Consider the following 19374-nt stretch of genomic DNA (forward strand, 5'->3'; position numbering starts at 1 on the left):
CAGTGAAAGAGAATGAGAGAAGAGATATTTTCCTCGGTAAATTAGGTGAGAAATGATGGGGGTCTGAATAGAATTAAAATATTTGCACTGGGCTTGGAGCGAATGGGCCTACTACAAGACAAATCTCCTTAGCAGAATTCACAGGTCATGATGACTAATTTGATGTGAAGGTCAGGAAAGAGTCTAGGCTTACTCACAGTTTTTCAGCTAGGCCAAGCAGATAAATGGCTGTTTCATCTACAGAGACAGGAAATAACGAAGGGGCAGCTCAGCTGTTAGGACAAAGGATTGGAAGTGTCTGTGGAATATCCAAGTAGAGCTGTCCAGTGAATCCAGGATGGAAATTTGTGAGCCCTGAGCCTATAACTTTTAGGTAGAGCCATGAGAATGAGTGAGATCCCAAGAAGGACGTACTGGGAAAAGAGAAAGGATTGGACTCTGCCAATACAGTATTATTTAAGGCATGCATGTAGGGAGAAGACTAGGAAGGGGCAGTTTGATAGGGAGGAGAAAAACCAGAAGAACCTGAATCAGGGAAGCCAAGGAAGGACAGAGTTTCAAGAAGGAAGGAGGGGGTCAATGGCATCAAAGGCAGTGGAGAGGTCAAATAATACGAGGAAGACTCTTATGAAGCCTGAAAGTGCCTGCCGGATTTGGCAGACAGGAATTCATCAGTGACCTCGGAAAGAGTGGTTTCAGGCAAGGAGGGGAGAAGCCAGACTGCAGAGGGGAGAAGCCAGACTGCAGAGGGGTGAGGGGATTAGTCTTTTAAGAAGCTAACCTTAAGGAAAAGGAGAGAAATTGAGACATTGCTAGAGAAGGATGTAAAAATAACAAAGGATTCTTGTTTTAAAGGTGGGAGAGACTTGGGCATATGCTAAAAGGAAGAAAGAAGCTAGTGCAGAAGCAGAAGCTGAAGTTACAAGAGCAGGAATAATTGAGGAAACCTGGCCCTGGAAAGTCCTAGAGGAAATGGCTGTGAACCCAGCTGGAAACTCTGTCTTTCTCTCTCTCTCTCTCTCACACACACACACACACACACACACACACAGACACACAACACAAATGTACTTTCTTACTTGAAATGCTTCAAGTTTCTACTAAAATGTTTTATAAAAAGTAATTACTAATTTCACCCAATGTTCCTCCAAAACTTCAGCGTTACGAGGAACTGCAGGTTATCCGATTTAGCAATCCCTTGGTAAACAGGATCCTTGCTACAGGAGGGCGCTGCCTTTTGGTTTCTGATGAGGCTGCTGTGTTTGGGGCTTTCTGTGCATTAAGAGACCTCACGACCCCACGGGTCTATTAATCATCAGGTCTGGCAGCATATCTACAGCGAGCCAACCACGTGGACAGCCCTGCTCACGCCAATGCAAGTTCATCTGGTTGGCCCTGACACCCAAGCCAAAGGACAAACGTGATAAGAAAAGTCAACTACACACTTGACTCACCCATCAAAGGAAGCCCCAGCTGGCAGGTAGTACTATCAAGTTCTCTGATACCAAAGAACACTGAAGAAACCTGCTAAAGGACCATGAAAATCAACGAGCACTATCGTTTCTGATGCCAACATTTTACATTTCATCATTTTTAGAATTGCTATACTGGGAAGGTAACTGAGGCTTCACTTACAGACTGTTCCAATGAGAAGGGGGATAAAAGATGAAAATTAAAAAGGAAAAAAGTCATACATGACCCAGAGTCCTTATATTTTGCAGCTAGGGTCAAAAAAGGGGAGATAATTGCCTAAGAAATAAAAAAGCAGTAGTCTTCACAAAAAAGGCAGGGGGGCCTCATTCCATCTGGTATCACTACACTAAGCCAAATAAATCAAGACTTCTTTAACCTGACTAATTTCTGAGGACTCCAACTCATTTTCCACCAAGCTGTGATGCTCATGAGAGAGAAGGGCCTGGGTCAGGCTCTGAAGGGGGCAGACCATTTGCAGGATTTTGTCAAATTTAAATTTAATAATATTGTCAATTCCCTGAAGCTCAGTTCTTAGAGATGCACAACCGGCATTTAAAAACCCAATGGTTAAAATGTAGAAAAAAAAAAAAACTGAAATGGAAATATCTCAGCACATATAAGGCAGGCTTTAAAAAAAAAAAACAAAACCCACAACACACACACAGAAAGAGACATCACAACACCGAAGACAAAACCTCCAGATTTTGATTCTAAATGAGAAGAGTTCAAAGGAAGAATATAGGTAGAGGTGCATAAGAAATAATTTAGAAAGGAAAATCATTTATTCATATAGTACTACTGTGTTTTCCAAGAATGGGGTCCAGGGTAGGTAATTTTTACTGAGTTGAGAGAGCCACACTGTCTTTCCTGTGGAGGGCACGCGCATCCACGCTGAAATAAACAAAAAGCACTGTAAAACAACCCTAGGCAGATGCAATTTAGTGTTTGTGATATGAGCTGCAAACTCTTTCTGAAATAGTTACATTAGACTGGATCTGGACAGGACTCATGCTCCCAGCTAATGGAAAAACAATATTAAATCAAAGGCAGATATTTTGATAGCAACCCATGGGGAAGAAACAAGCTTCCACCATTTCTCTAGGTTCTTCATTTTGCTAATCTCATTGGCTGAAAAAGTGGCAAGATTGCACTGGATATCGTATCTTGGCAGATAGTTTCGGGAAATAAGAGTTTCTCTTACCCGCTAATTCAGAAATTGTGCTGAAGTTTCTTAGCAACAATTTGAAGCTTGGAGTAGAAATAGTTGGGAAGTAATTTTGGTTGTGATTATTCTGGAGTCTGATTATAGAAGTCACAGATCACATCACAGCTGTTAATTCTTAGCTCAGATTCTTAAGGTATTTTTTAACAGTTGCAAGGATACAACACTTTTCTAGCAATGAATTTTTTGTTGTTGTCTTTTAGAAAATTATTTTAGATAATTTATGTATATTTCATCTAATCTCAGAATAAGAAAAAATCACTGCCTAACGTTCTTAAGGATGTCTCAGTAAATAAAGAGCTACATAACATTAAAGAAAAGCTAACGTTAACTTTCCAGAATTACTTCTTCAAAATTTATTAATCAGTTTAGTTTTGAATGACACTGTCTTTTCAGATAGTCTGTACCTCCTTTTTAGGGTGCTGATACTGGTAGTATTACACACATATAACATTTGCTGAATTTGATCTCTGGAGTAAATGAAGAAAGGGAGAGGAGCAATTAGGAGATCAGGAGGTTAAATGACTTGAAAATAAAAGTTCTAGGAGTCATTCAAGGGAAAAGGGACTCCTAAAGCTAAATGAGAAAAAAAAATGGTTACTTTCAAAAAACTATCAAAATGACATAATCTATTTTAGTAGTTTCTGAGTCCTGACAGATTCATGAAGTTAATCCATTATGGCTAAAGCCCCAACTGCAGCTAATGACACTTTTAATTAGCTGACCTGAGAACTAGCCACAAAAGTCTGGCTAATATTAAGTCCAAAAAAGAATACAAAGAGTTGTATTCATTTACTGAGCTTAAAGAAGTGTTATCAGCACACTTGAAGTGCTAATAATTACTGATCTTTAATGAGACTAATTTAGTGATAATATTGTTGCTAAAATGGGCTTGTTCTTCCAAAATTCAATATTAGCCAGACTTTGTTGGCTAATAATTAGCTGCAGTTTAAATCTCAGATTTTAGTTATAAGATATTCCTTATACATGGTTCAGAGACATAGCAAGTCCAGTCTGTAGACTGTGTTTTAAGAATTAGGTTGCCCACAGAGATATGTCTTAAAAAGCTAGCCTCCTAAATTCAGCTTATTTAATTCACAACAGCATGCAATCTTTTCTTTCTAAAACAGATAATCCTTCCACCTAATACATTTGACTTTTTTGGGGGGTGGGGGGCAGGGGTTGTTACAAAATGATGTCTATCAGCTCATTTATTATTAGCTCATACAACTTTTTGTTGAGCACACTGTATAATATCCTTATTTACTTCTTCCAAGATTAATCATACGTAGGTGTGTTCACACATCAAAACACCATTTTCACTTAGTGATTCATGATGCTATAGACAAATATTTACTGGCATAAAAAGATATTTACAATATACTAAGTGTCAAAGACCACAGCCTTCAGTATGGATTACACTTCAACATAAAGAAAACAAAAATCCTCACAACTGGACCAACAAGCAACATCATGATACACAGACAGAAGATTGAAGTTGTCAACGATTTCATTTTACTTGGATCCACAATCAATACCCATGGAAGCAGCAGTCAAGAAATCAAATGACACATTGCATCTACTGCAAAACTGCTGCAAAAGACCTCTTTAAAGTATTAAAAAGCAAAGATGTCACCTTGAAGACTAATGTGTGCCTGACCCAAGCCATGGTGTTTTTAATCACCTCATATGCATGTGAAAGCTGAACGATAAATAAGGAAGACCAAAGAATTGATGCCTTTAAATTGTGGTATTGGTGAAGAATATTGAATATACCATGGACCACCAGAAGAACAAACAAATCTGTCTTCGAAGAAGTACAACCAGAATACTCCTTAGAAGCAAGGAAGTATATTTCACACACTTTGGACATGTTATCAGGAGGATAAGTCCCTGGAGAAGGACATCATGCTTGGTAGAGGGTCAGTGAAAACATGGAAGGCCCTCAACAAGATGGAGTGACACAGTGGTTGCAACAATGGGCTCAAGCATAACAACCATCCTGAGGATGGTGCAGGACTGGGCAGTGTTTCGTTTGTTGTACATAGGGTTGCTATGAGTCGGAACCAACTTGACAGCACCTAACAACAAGTGAAATAACTGGGTTACAAATAGTACATATAGAACACCAAGAGTTAATCCTAATGTAAACAATGGACTTTAGTTAATAATTATGTATCAATATTGGTTCCATCAATTGTACCAAATGTACCGGAGAATGCAAGATGTTAACACTAGGAGAAACAGTGGGCAGAAGGGAGAGCAGGTATATGGGAACTCTGTACTTTCTGCACAATTTTTCTGTAAATCTAAAACTGTTCTAAAAAATAAAGTCTATTAAAAATAGTACGTGATCAGTTTTTTTCAGCTCTAATTAATTGAGAAGACTAGGGCTGCAAGAAAAACCAGAGAGGAGTAATTTGGAAAAGGTTAGTGAACACGGTTGTACAACTTGAAGAATGTAGTCAACATCACTGAACTATACATGTAGAAATTATTGAATTGGCATGTGTTTTGTTATGTGTATTTTCACCACAATAAAAACAAAACAAGAAAACAGAAAAAAAATAGTATGCACAGTATGAAACCATTTTTATAGGAAAAATCATCTGTAAAGGAAAAGGCCTAGAAAGATATACACCAAAGTGGGAGAATAATGACTTTATTTTCTGGGATTTTTTTTTTCTCCTATTTATGAACAGTACCAAAATAAGTTTGACCACAACCTAGATGCCCATCAACAGATGGATAGAGAAACAAACTATGGTACATACACACAATGGAGTATTATGCAATGATAAAGAACCATGATGAATCTGTGAAGCATCTTGCAAGATGGATGAATCTGGATGACATTATGCTGAGTGAAATAACTCTATCACAAAAAGACAAATATGGTATGAGACCACTACTATAAAAACTCATGAAAGGTTTGCACACAAAAATAAACAATCTTTGATGGTTACGAGGGAGGGGAGGGGTAGGAATGAAAAACAATAGATGAGTGGTAACTTTGGTGAAGGGTAAGACAGTACGCTATACTGGGGAAGCCAGCACAACTTGTACAAGGAAAGGTCATGGAAGCTCCATAGACACATCCAAACTTCCTGAGGGACCGAATTACTGGGCTGAGGGCTGTGGGGACCATGGTCTTGGGGAACATCCAGCTCAACTGGCATAACATAGTTTATAAAGAAAATATTCCACATTCTACTTTGGTAAGTAGCGTCTGGGGTCTTGAAAGCTTGTGAGTGGCCATCTAAGATACTCCACTGGTCTCATATCGTCGGGAACAAGGGAGAATGAAGAAAACCAAAGACATAATGGAAAGATTACTCCAGAGGACTAATAGACCACAACAACCACAGCCTCCACCAGACTGAGTCCAGCACAACTAGATAGTGCCCGGATACCACCACTGACTGCTCTGACAGGGATCACAACAGAGGGTCCTGGACAGAGCTGCAGAAAAATGCAGAACAAAAAATTCTAACTCACTAAAAAAGACCAGACTTAACAGCCTGACAGAGACTGGAGAAACCCTGAGGGTATGGTCCCTGGACACCCTTTTAGCTCAGTAATAAAGTCACTCCTGAGGTTCACCCTTCAGCCAAAGATTAGACAGGCCCATAAAACGAGACTAAAGTGGCACACAGGCCCAGGGGCAAGGACTAGAAGGCAGAAGGGGACAGGAAAGCTGGTAATAGGGAACCTAAGGTCAAGAAGGGAGAGTGTTGACGTGTCGTGGGGTTGGTAACCAATGTTACAAAACAGTAATGTATACTAATTGTTTAATGAGAAGCTAGTTTGTTCTGTAAATCTTCATCTAAAGTACAGTAATACTAAAAAAAAAAAAAAAAAAAAAAGTTCGACCAAATTGGGTAAGTGGAATCATTTAATTATTCAACAAATATTTATTAAGCCTCTACTATATGTGAAGCATGGAGCCCTGGTGGTACAGTGGTTAAGAGCCTGGCTGCTAGCAAAGGATCAGTAGTTTGAATCCACCAGCTGCTCCTTGGAAATCCTATGGGACAGTTCTACTCTGTCCTATAGGGTTACTATGAGTCACAATCGACTCAACAGCAACGGGTTTGGTTTTTTTGGTTTGTATATGTCAGGCATAGTTCTAGGCCCTGGGGATGCAGCAGTGAGCAAAATAGATAAAAAGCCATCAGCTTTTGTAGCTTCTATCTAGTGGGGAGAGCAGGGCCACTGCATATGGCTACATAGGTTGAGCAAAGCACAACCTCCACATCTATACATGATGTCCTCAGAGAGGGAGAGAAACAAAATATGGTAATATGGTGACAAGAAAGAAAAAAGGCAGGGAGTGAGTGGAGGGACATTGGCTGCGATTTTAAGCAGGATGATCATGGAATGCTTCATTAAGGTGACAATTATAAACACCTGAAGGAGGTGAGGAACGAGCTATGCAGTTATCTGGGGGAAAGGAATAGCAAGTATAGAAACTCAGATAGGAATCTATTTGGTGTGCTAAAGGACCAACAAAAAGGCCAGTGTTTCTAGAATACGGTGAGTGAGGGGGAAAGCAGTGTGAGATGAGGGCTCTGAGGTAATCGGGGATGAGACCGTGTATAGTCTTGGCTATTACCTGGAGTGAGATGTGAAGCTATTAGAATGTTTGGGCCAGGAGAGACATTATCTAATTTATACATTAACTATAGCTGTGGTCTTAAGAATAGCTGAAGGAGGCCAGGGACAAAGAAGGGAGAACAAACAGGAAGTTGTTGCCATAATCCAGGCAAAAGATGATTGTGACTTGGATCAAACTGGTAGCAGTGGAGGTGGTGGAGAGTGGATATAGTTTGTAGGTGAAGCAGACAGGATTTGCTGAAGGGTTGGATTTGGAGTGTAAAGCCGCTTGTCCTGAGTAACTGGATAGATGAAAGTGCTATTAAGTAAGAGTGTAGGACAAGTACTTTGCAGTGGGAATGGGGGTGGGTAAGGATATTAGGAGCTCTGTTTAGGATATATTAAATTTGAGATGCTATTAGACATCCAAAGGACGTTTCAATCTTTGAGCTTACCCTCACCTCCTGTGAATTTAGGAAAAAGACTGACAGTTTTCCCTGGGAAGGAGTGGGAAGGGATTCTTGGTAAGTTAGACGGCATTTATGGGAAATGGTCTAAGAGCTGAGAAAACTGCTAAAGTTTGCCTGAAGGAAGAGGAAGCAAAGACAGTTCCAACAGAATACACACAACACACATACCAAGATAAATAATGTTGCTAATAAAATGGCTGTCTTTATTTATGATACAAATTTCTCACTGGTCAGAAAAGCTAATATTTTAGTAGGAACTAATGCTAGATGCAATCATAATTTCAAATAGAATATGTGACCAAAGACAGGAAAAAGGTGGATTTAGAAGGTGGAAGAATCATTTCTGGTATTCTCTTGAGACTCCCGATTCAAGCCGCTAAGCTGCTTTTGAATGGTCTAAGCCAAGAACTAAACTTGATAAACATGTAGAAATGAATGTTCCCCAAGAACACACATAATTCTGCCTATTGGCCTCAACCAGTGTTGGGAAGAAACTAGTTTCGAATTTATATAATGTCAACTTTGGATTCATCAGGCATCCCAAGCCCCTTTTTTGATGACAGGGAATGGGAAACACTCATGCATACACATAAATTTCTAGACCGTCTTTCCCTGGGCTGTATGATTTCATTTCAGCACTCACAAGAAAAAATATGGCTTAATTCAGGATTTCCGAAAAGCTAGTCCAAAAGACTGGTGTCAGTCTGGTGAAGTTTTTAGCAGTCCAAGATAAAATGAGAAAAGTAAGAATAGCAGAATGAGTTTTAAATCTATCCGATTTTTAAAACTGTTCAATATTCTGAGGCTGTTTACCTATTTTTTCAAGCATTACTATGTTCATATATGAAATGATGGTAAGAAATAGTAACGTTTTGTTTTTATGTCTTTTTTGACTAAATAAAGACACATACAGGGCAAATCTATCTATCTGTCTATCTATCCATCTATCTTCACATTTTTGTTTTAAATGTACAGGTTCATGAAATGTAAAGTTCTGGCAAACACTGACCTAGAGAAAATGTACTTGTTAGCACTAAGCCAGTTGCCATGCCTGGCTCTCCATGGTTGACTAAGGCAGCAGTTAGCACAGAATATGTGTCAGAAAGCTCATCTCCCTATTCAGGGGACATCACTGTCTGCCACCTCCCTGCCTTCCTTCACACTCTCCTACATGACCTCAGTCAAGGCTGCAGGAGAATTAAGAGTCTAGAGACCTCTTGACAGCACATCGCCAACAGCAAATGCGACGGGGAAAGCAGCAATGATCTAAGTATCAGAACATCTGGTTTTAGTGTGACCGCTGCTGCTTACCAGCTTGGCTGCTTTGGGCAAATTTCATAGCATCTCAGAGTCACAGTTCTTTCTCCTCTTTCTAAGTACCATCTGCCCTACCTACTTAACAGGGTTGTTGTAAAAAACAAATAATATGTTTATGGGAAAGTACTTTTTAATTGATAAAATCATACTTATCTTACAAACAGTAAGCTATTGTACAAATGTGAGATGCTAGAATTAGAATTAAACTTCTTTGCATGGCTAGCATGTGTCGTCTTCTATTGCAGACTACGAAGAACAGGAAAATTTGGCCTTTAAGAGACTTTTATCTAGTACCTGAGACACCAGCAAACTCTATTCCTACTATTTAATTACATGTATTAGGGGTCAAAACTTCAAATGCCTATGGGCCCAGGCACCACCATGAATGAGTGGAATGGGCTAGGGATAAGAAAAACAACGAAGTGCTATATATTATATACCAAGTGATACTGGGTTTGGGGAGACAATAGGAGCAGTATGGTAAACTGGAGTGCCCAAGCCACCTATCTAAAGCTGACTGCTGCTTGTGTGGGAATGAGGGATGCACTGTGTAATCAGAGCTTCTGATTTCCCAAGAGAAACCAGAAAGCTTCACCGTGTGTGTGTGTGTGTGTGTGTGTGTGTGTGTGTGTGTGTGTGAAAACTCCTGATTACTAAATGTTTGCAACTATTTCAAAATTGCAAAACATGGTGGAGCCATTCCTATACAGTCCAAACAAAACAAGTCTGCAGGACAAATCTTGCCCCGAGGTGCCCACTGATGTTGTTGTTAGCTGGCATTGAGTTGGCACCCAACTCACGATGACCCCGTGCACAACAGAACAAAATGTTGCCCAGTCTTGCGCCATCTCCATGATGGGTTACAGATCACACTGTTGTGATCCATACGGTTTTCATTGGCTGATTTTCTGAAGTAGATCGCCAGGCCTTTCTTCCTAGTCTGTCTTAGTCTGGAAGTTCTGGACAGAAGCACAGTTAGTGACCTTTAATTTATACACATCCTACTGTTCCTATGTTCAGCAGGATGTGGAGGGCTGAAGCCTCTTCTGGCTCTTCGTAAGTTCCTGCTCAAAAGCTTCCCTGATGGCTCGTGATCCGGATGTTCCCTGACACTGCCCTATATGACAATATTTTCCACAGAGTTCTTCATGCGTCTTCATGTGTGGACATTGTAAATAATTCTTCTCGTGAAAAGTTAACTAGCTCCTGAACCATTTCAGCTGGGTAGCCATCTGGGATTCCTCAGAAACAGTGAATTGTCAGCACTGTAAACATTTTAGGCTTCCTGGAGGACACTGACTTTTTCTAAACTAATCACCCCTGCCAGTCAAGATTTTCGGTATGGGTTCAAGAACAAGGCGTTCATTTAACAACAATAACAAAAACAGTGAGGATGAAAACCGGACAGTCATCATAATGAAAGGCCTAAAAGCAAACTGTGACTTCCCTAATAAGGCAAAGACCAAAGTTGGCTCCCTGGTGGTCAAGCACCAATACAATTAATCAGTCTGTTTTCAGTTTTCTCACGACAGCAATATTAACAGTTTGTTTTATTCTGTTTATATGGCACTGACAGGTCTTCAGCATGTTGGGCCTACTTGCTGGAGATTAATGGCCACTCTTATACTGAGGTAAAAACCAGGCAGGGAGAGAATGCCTTTTACAACTAGATAAGAACTGGATTCTCTTGGTTTTTTTCTGTTTCCCTATTGCACATCTCTTGTACAACTCTTCCCTCTTTTAATTTCTATTAAGAATTGCAGGATTAGTAGTGCTCAGTGGTTTTACCTCACTGTCTAAACTCTCCCAGTTTAGTTATTATATCCCCAGGTGAAATAAAATCCCCCTAAAAAACAAAACCCACTGCCCTCGAGTTGATTCCAACTCATAGCAACTCTAAAGGACAGGGTAGAACTGCCCCATAGGGTTTCTAAGGCTACGATCTTTATGGAGGCAGACTGCCACATCTTTCTCCCGCGGAGTGGCTGGTGTGTTCGAACAGCTGACCTTTGGGTTAGCAGCTGAGCGCTTTAACCACTGTGCCACAGGGCTCCTTCAGGTGAAACAAAGGGAATCTTAAATTGCATATCGATTTGGGGTAAGTTTATCATCTCTAAAGGCATGTTGGCTAATTTTGTTTTTAAAAGTCAGATTTCATCTAAACGAGAAAGAAGAGTATGAGGTGGCCCTATTCAGCATTATTAGGTGGGCCACAGTTTCCTTTTGTATTTCTAGTTATCTTTGTAGACACAGAAGAAGGTAGAGAGTTAATGTTAAGTATAGCCCAGCTACTGGAAGTATGGATACCCCACACAAAAGCTCTTAGAGATATTTTACTAAATAGTCACATTTCAAAATTAATTGGAAAGATTTGAAATATTACAAGTTCTGAACTTTTCTTCCTCTCCACCCTCCCAAAAATTGTAAGAGTACTGCCTGTTACTGGTATAGTTTTCTTAGCCCCAGGTTAGAGAGAAGTGGTAACCCCAAACATTATTTGAACAGCGTGTAAGTATATGAAATTCTAAATGACAAAAGTATACTGTGCTAACTCATCCATGTGCCTCCTCTACACTTCTGTAGGTATCATCATTTTATTGTTTATTCTTAGGGAACCTCCTGCTCCACCCATTCTATGAAACAACTGCACGGATAAATACGCACTGGTACAGGGTCGGGCAACGTTTCATTAGGTGAAACATAAGGTCACCATAAATTGGAGTCGACTCAACAGCAACGAACAACAACAACATACCCAGGAACTGCAGGCCCTGGCTAGCTTTCCAGCCCACTTCCCCTTGCTCACTCCTCTCCTGACATAGTAGCACAGAAGAGAAAAGACTGATTTCAGTAAAGAGGACATCAGGAGGTGGTTTTAAGTGGAAACCTTTCAACAAAGATTTTAAAAACCAAAGACAAGAACATTCTAGGATAAGAAAGCAGTAATAATAATGGTATTTACTGAGTGCTTACTATGTAAAGGCACTGTTGTTCGCACTTCAGTTGTATGGTGTTATGCTGGGTGCCATCAAGTCGATTCCGACTCCTAGCAACCCTATAGGACAGAGCAGAACTGCTCCATATGATTTCCAAGGCTGTAATCTTTACGAGAGCAGACTGCCACATCTTTCTACCATGGAATGGCTGGTGGGTTCAAACTGCTGACCTTTCAGTTAGCAGCCAAGAGCTTAACCACTGCACCACAAGGGCTCCTTTTGTATAAACCTTCAGCATTGAAAGAAGAGTTAAATAATTATTTGTGCTTGAAGTACAGGAGATTTGAGAGAATGGAACAATATACTGGTCTAGATTTTGGTAGATCCTGAATTCCATACTTACACTTTAATAATTTATCTGATGTAAAGGTTGAACTGGAGAAGGAAGAAACCACAGTTAGAATAATTAGAAAGATACTACAACAGCCCTGAGACTCTGAACTGGGGTGTGTACTGGAAATAAAAAAACAAAAACAAACAAACAAAAAAACAGTAGCTGTTGAATCAACACCGACTCATGGCAACCCCATGTGTATCAGAGTAGAACTGTGCTCCACAGGGTTTTCAATGACTGATTTTTGGAAGTAAATCAACAGGCCTTTCTTCCAAGATGCCTCTGCATGGACGTGAACCTCCAACTTTTTGGTTAGCAGTCGACAGCGTTAATCATATGTACTACCCAGGGATTCTATTGGAAATGAAAAAGAGGGGAAAGAGTTGAGAGTCAGTTCAGGAACAGAACCATCTTAATTTTTTTTTAATGATTTATTTGTTCATTTATATGTTCATTCAACAACTATTTTTGCGGGTTTTGGATGTGTCAGACACTGTGCTAAGTGACTAGTAGGAAAATAAGGAAAAGAAAAAAAAAAAGAATTTGAAGATGACTCTTTCCCCAAAATTGGGCTACTAGCCATTGCTCAGTGGTGTAAAATGACATCCATCCATCTATCCCATCTGCCCTCCCTCCATCTATTCATCCAATACTTATTAAGCATCTACCCTGTCTCAGGCACTGTGCTACATAACGGTCATGAACAAGTCCAGGGAGAAAGAAATAAGGGAAAAGAAAAAAAAAAAAAGACTGCTGCCTTTATTCCTACAGTATTGGTACCTTCTTTCTAAACTTCCTTTTCTTTCCTGGTGGTCCGGCCATAATGCCCAGTACGTGGTGGTAAACCACCAAACTGCTGGAATAGCATAGGTATTCTTAGTCATCCATATGAGAAGAGGACCTTCTATTTAATTTCTAAATGTGTGCCCTGATTTGGCATATTTTAACCAAAGCAAAACATTATACCAGGAAGGTATCTAATATGATTACCAAGGGCAGATTTTAATATCATCTAAAAATATAGGCAAAGAAAAATAAGCTCTGAGCAAAGCCAAAAGGCACTGAAAATAATAGCACAAACACACTCTGAATGTTAACAAAAATTTTGTACCTAGTATAGCTGGTAAATTAGTTTGAGCCATATAATTCTATTGCCTTCCAGGGAAAATCATGATCTTTTTAAAATTAAGATATGCCTAGATGTTATAAGAATAAATCCTGACTACTTTCTGAAAAACAACTAGGTAATAGAATGACTACCACCAAGAAGTATTTTGCTTTATGGCAGCTGCCTTTTCATTATTATTTTATGAGAGCTAGTCTAGATATTATGCATTCTTTACTATCTACATTTGGTTCTTTTTTAAATGTCTTCTTCAGATGCTTGGGGTTATTTCAGTTTCTTTGGATCTAACTGAATCTGAAATTGCAAACTATATCACTTTAATACTTTCCGAAGGTTCTTATGCACTTTGGTTTACCTCCAAAACATTTAGTGTGACTAATCTATACTGCTAGTCATTTCTATTAAAACAAAAAAATTAAAAGGTATTTTTAGGGACTTACGAACACCATCAACAGATTATTTCAAGTATAAGCGAGTTCTCATATGCCAACGGTGGGAATTTAAATGCCAATAAAATCTAATATAAAAGAAAGACTTTGATGAGAACAGGCACATTTTAACTTCAATTTTATTTTGAGGACTTGAGTCTGGTTTGGACTTGTGTGCTCTATGAACTCCAGTTAGTGATGGAAAGAGAGCTTGCGCCAATAGTAACATGAAAGGCAGTTTCCCAGGCTGAGCATTTAAATCCCAGCTCCATGTTCCAACCATCATGTACCAAGTTTGGGTTATTTGTTTCCGTATGGAAAATAAGATCTGAATAACTACCTACCTATTTGCCATGGAAAATGTTTTTCAGTTATGAAATATTTCAAACATGCTTATTTTTACTGATAAGAGATAGGAATTTATACTGGGAAAAGTATCAAATCCTACATAAGTGATCAATAGTCAATCTTTTGATTATCTCAAGTTAGCCTGTGTTGCTGTTGTTGTTGTTGTTAGGTGCCGTCTAGTCTTACTCGGACTCCTAGAGACCCCATAGGATTCCTAGGCTGTCATCCTTATGGAAGCAGATCTTCAGGTCCTTCTCCCCGGGCTTTCTACCACGGAGCCGCTCGCTGGTGGGTTGGAGCAGCCAACCTTTGGGCAACCGAATTCTTAAGATGTGCCACCAGGAATCCTTCAAGTTAGCCTATAGGTAAGCCCATTGAGGGTAGGGACTATATATCCTTCAACGTCCTGGGCACCTGATCCATGAGCTACAGCCTTCAGTTATGCTGAAGTGTTATATTCATTTTGCTCGACTCAACGAAATACAGGAACTCAGACGGAAAAATCAAAGATAGGAGCCAGTGAGGGAGCAGATGGTGGGCGGCGGAGGGGCAGCCACAGAGTTAAGAGCCGGGCCGCATTGGAAAGGCCCTTGGAGATCATCTACCTACCTTCCCAGGGTGGGAAAGAAAAACAAATTGGAGCCGTCTGACATTTGTGACTCTCACCTTCTGCGCAGATCCTCGGCCACTGCCGCCCGACAGCTGAACAAATAGGCCCGTAGTGATTTGAGCTGCTGCCGCAGGCGTACCACGGCGGCCAGCGGCTCGGCGTGCAGGTACAGCATGGGGTTCTCCTGCTGGATGTCGATCAGCGGCTCCTCGTAAACGTACTCCAGAAACTCTTTGGCCTGCTTAGACACCTACAAAACAAGGTTCCTCAATCAGTTCTAGCGAATCACCCAGCTTTGTACACTTGCTCAAAATAGGAACCACAGCTAAATTATCAAAATATTATAATTAGTTTCTGAACACAGCCAAATGAAAAAAAACCATAATTTAACTAAACATAAGATTTGGCTTCTCTTTCTCTTCTACAGAATCTCAACTGGTAAAAGTAACCTTGGCATACAAAGGAATTCATTAATTTTGTACCTTGATTGCGGCAGTGGTGGTGGTGGTTAAGGAATCTACGCATATGATAAAATGACACAGAACCCCAGACCTTCTGGTTAGCAGTGGAGTGCTTTAACCACTGCACCACCAGGGCTCCTTGTAACCAAAAGGTCAGTGGTTCAAACCTACCAGCAGCTCTGTAGGAGAAAGATGTGTAGAGATTTACAGCTTTGGAAACTTTATGGGGCAGTTCTACTCTGTCCTGTAGGATCACTATGAGTTGGAATTGACTGGATGGCTGTGGGATAGCTATATATATACACATATATTCTATAACACTTTAAAACAGTAGCCATTTTTTAAAAATAGGTAAAGCATGCACACATTACAAAATTCAAAAGTAATAAGAGGATATTTTCAAAAACTTTTTCAAAATGAATGATCTCACTGTGTAGAAAATAGTCTCAAACACACTACTTCAGTGACCAGAAAGAAGTTTCTTGTATTAGGACAACTCTGAGCTTGGGCTAACTCTGGCCAATATATTCACCCAACTCTATATCCACTTCTGGGTAGTAAAGGACAAGACTACACAAGTTGATTACAAAAAGTCATTGTCATCAGTAGGAATAAACAGTTCATTGGAAACACAATGCATCAGAGATACAGAAGAAGTAGTTTAAATAATGCCCAACATGCAGCTAATTTTTAAGAGATCTTTACATACCAGTTCACTGACACTGAGATGTGGATTGGCTGATGATACATAGAGAATTGGCTCAGTTTATATTTATAGAAGGTAAAACCTCTCTAAAAAGCTTCTATCAAAACCTCTCCAGTACTGGGAACAAGACTGCAGCTCAACATACAAAAAGTAAAACTTTATTTATTGAAAGGAAAATTGAAAATCCACTGTTTCATGCTCTAGGCTAAAAGCTTATTAATGAAGATAAATAGGACATAGTCCCTACCCTCAAAGGGCTCACTGTTTAGTATGACTGATAAATATTTAAAACAAAAACTGCATATAGCATGTCAGCTGCTACAATAGAGGTATGGATAAGGCCCACTGGTAGCTTAAAGGAGGAAGAAATCAACTCTCCTGTGGGGATGCCAGGGGTCAGGGAAGGCTTCGCAAAGTAGGTAACACTGGATCTGGGTCTAGAAAGATAAATAGAAATTCACTTGGTGGACAAGAATGGGACAGAGGAGAGTACACCATACAGACACAACCACGACAACCCCTCAATATATTCATGTAATACTAAATATAAGGCTATTGTGTGTTGATTAAAAACTTCTAATACACATTTATAGGAGCCCGGGTTGTGCAGTGGTTAAGTGTCTGGCTTAAGAGTTCGGCAGTTCAAATTGACTAGCCACTCCTTGGAAACCCTGTGGGGTAGTTCTACTCTGTCCCATAGAGTTGCTATGAGTTGGAATCAACTAAAGGGAATGGGTTTGGCTTTTGGTTTTGGATACCCATTTATGCAATTCAGTATTTTAATTTTCTTTTATTGTAAAGCCTATACAAAAGTTTATGTTCCTTACAGGGATGCAAACAAATGCATCAGTTTCTTTTTTCTAATAAAAGTCTCTTTTTTTTTTTTCCTTATAAGCAATTATTTTTGAAGTACCTGTTACGTTGTGTGATTCTATGGGGTCCTGCAGAGTTACAAAGAGTTAGAAGTAGAGAAGCTTATAGTCTCTGCAAATCCAGCTCACAAAGAGGCATCTAGAATTAGCCAAAACCTTTGACTATTTAGCCAAGCTGGAAATAACAGTTATTCCAAGCTTACAGGGCTAAATAATCCTCACTCTTATATTTGAAGCATACAGACACAGGTCCATGCCAGACACTGTAGCAGGCACTAGGTGTTCAGTGGAGAATACACAGGCATGGCCCTGTCCTCATGTAGCTCACAGTTCATGGGGAAAAGACAGCATTGGGTTTAAATATTTTATTTATCATGTTTAAATATTTGCTCTATTTAAATAAATCAGGAAAGAAAAAACAGATGGTGTTTTGGGAAATAAAGTACAATCCACTTGAAACTGTTGTTGAAAAATGATGTATTGTACAATTCAATTAGTCTTTCTGGCTCTACTGGGCAGTGTTTATACTGAGTCAGGGCCCCACTGAATCAGGTTAACAATGCTACCTTTTAGTAGGTGAACGGATGGACAAAGGGCACTGGCCAGTCTCCCGGGTCTTAAAAGGCTTCTCTTTTCAGGTGGTACTTAAGCCCAAGAGGGAGTGGGGGGAAGAAAAAGTCTTTTACAGAGACAGTAAAAGCAGAGAGACAAGTGGGACAGCAGCTACAGACATCAGAATTCATAAACAGACGTTACTAAAAACTTTAACAGAGTTAGCTTGTCTAAGGCACTGTCTTCACAAAGCTATTAACTAGTGTTAAGTATATATAGCATGTCGGTACTGCTCCTGCCTGAGTATGTGAACACAGCCCTGCCATTGTGAGCCATTTTCGGCAGCAAGGCTGAGTACATGCTCTAGTTTTTGAGAATCAACCACTTATACTTGTGAGGGAATTTTTGATAGACTCAAAATTTAGCATGAAATGCTATTTTGCAAAATAGAGCAGTGGATCTTCCCTGGTTTCCTAAGTTCTAAATGATTCTCCATACTGATACAGGGCTTCCAACCTGTTCGTTTCCACCCTAGATATACTGAATAATTTTAACAAGATCCTCAGGTGATTCTTCTGTATAACTTCCTAGGAACTTGTTAGAAATGCAAATTCTCAGCAGGAGTTCCAACTGGGAACTAACTGGTTAGAAGCCCTATACTGATATAAGGATTCCACTTTCAAGCTCAATTGAAATTAAAAAGCATTTTTTTTTTAAAAAAAAAGTTAAAAAAAATATGGTAACTTAGGGAAAGGCTCATATAGGGTTGCTATGCGTTGGAATCGACTCAACGGCAATTTTTTTTTTTTTAGGGAAAGAAACCACTGATATTTTTAGGTGATAGAGTTTGTGAAAGAAAATTTCTTTCTTATTAATATAAATATTACATGAATAGTATATGAATACCAAATATAATCCAACTAGAACTACTGTCCTTCCTAGTTAATTGGGGTAATATCATTTTTAGTGCTCTGGTGGCGCAAGGTTAAGTGCTTGGTGGCTAACCAAAAGGTCAGCCGTTCGAACCTACCAGCTGCTCTACAGAGGAAAGATGTGGCAGTCTGCTTCTGTAAAGATTTATAGCCTTGGAAACCCTATAGGGCAGTTAGACCCTGTCCTACAGGGTCACTATGAGTTGGAATCCACTCAAAGGCACACAACAACAACTTTATTATGTGGTCTTAAAAGCTTGCAGGTAGCCATCCAAGGTACAACAATTCACCTGGAGCAACAGGGGAAGAAAGAGAGTCAGGAATAGGAGGAAATGGAATGTGTAGCTAATTGCCTCCTGCCATGAGACCAGAAGATGTGGATGGTGTCTGGCTACTATTACTGAACATTCTGATCAAGATTCTATAGACGAATCCTGATCAAAAGGGGGAATAATGCAGAACAGAATTCAAAATTCTCATGGAATCCAGACTTTCTGGAGCCACTGAAGCTAGATGAACCCCTAAAACTATTGCCCTGAGATAACCTTTAACCATCAACCTTAAACCAAAAATACCCCCTGAAGTCTTCTTTAAACCAAACAATACTTTACCTTAGTAAGTAAAGAATGTCTGTCTTGAGCGTTGTGCTCTTTTAAGGTTCTATGTGGGATCAAACTGACAACAGCAACTTGAAAAGTTAAATAGGAAGCTTAGGGGGCAGTGAGTGTATGTTAATGGGGAAGGTACAATTCAGAAAAGGAGGGTGAGAATGGTTGCACAACTTGAAGAATGTAATCAATGTCACTGAATTGTACATGTAGAACTGTACAGTTGGTGGGGGGGAAATACTAAATAGGCAATAGATAAGTGGTATCTTGGGTGAAGGGTGAGACAGTACACAATACTGGGGAAACCAGCACAACTTGTACAA

At 39.7% G+C, this 19374-nt stretch overlaps 1 protein-coding gene across 1 annotated transcript in view; it reads right to left on the reverse strand.

The window, feature by feature from the left end:
- Positions 1-19374, reverse strand: part of PLEKHM3 (pleckstrin homology domain containing M3) — a 217514-nt gene that overhangs the window by 91422 nt on the left and 106718 nt on the right. The window contains exon 5 of the mRNA XM_004378281.2: positions 14977-15170. Coding sequence (XP_004378338.1) covers positions 14977-15170 — 194 coding nt within the window. The remainder of the gene's footprint in view (positions 1-14976; positions 15171-19374) is intronic.

Source organism: Trichechus manatus, unplaced genomic scaffold (genome assembly GCF_000243295.1).
Source record: "Trichechus manatus latirostris isolate Lorelei unplaced genomic scaffold, TriManLat1.0 scaffold00056, whole genome shotgun sequence".
Classification (NCBI taxonomy): domain Eukaryota; kingdom Metazoa; phylum Chordata; class Mammalia; order Sirenia; family Trichechidae; genus Trichechus; species Trichechus manatus.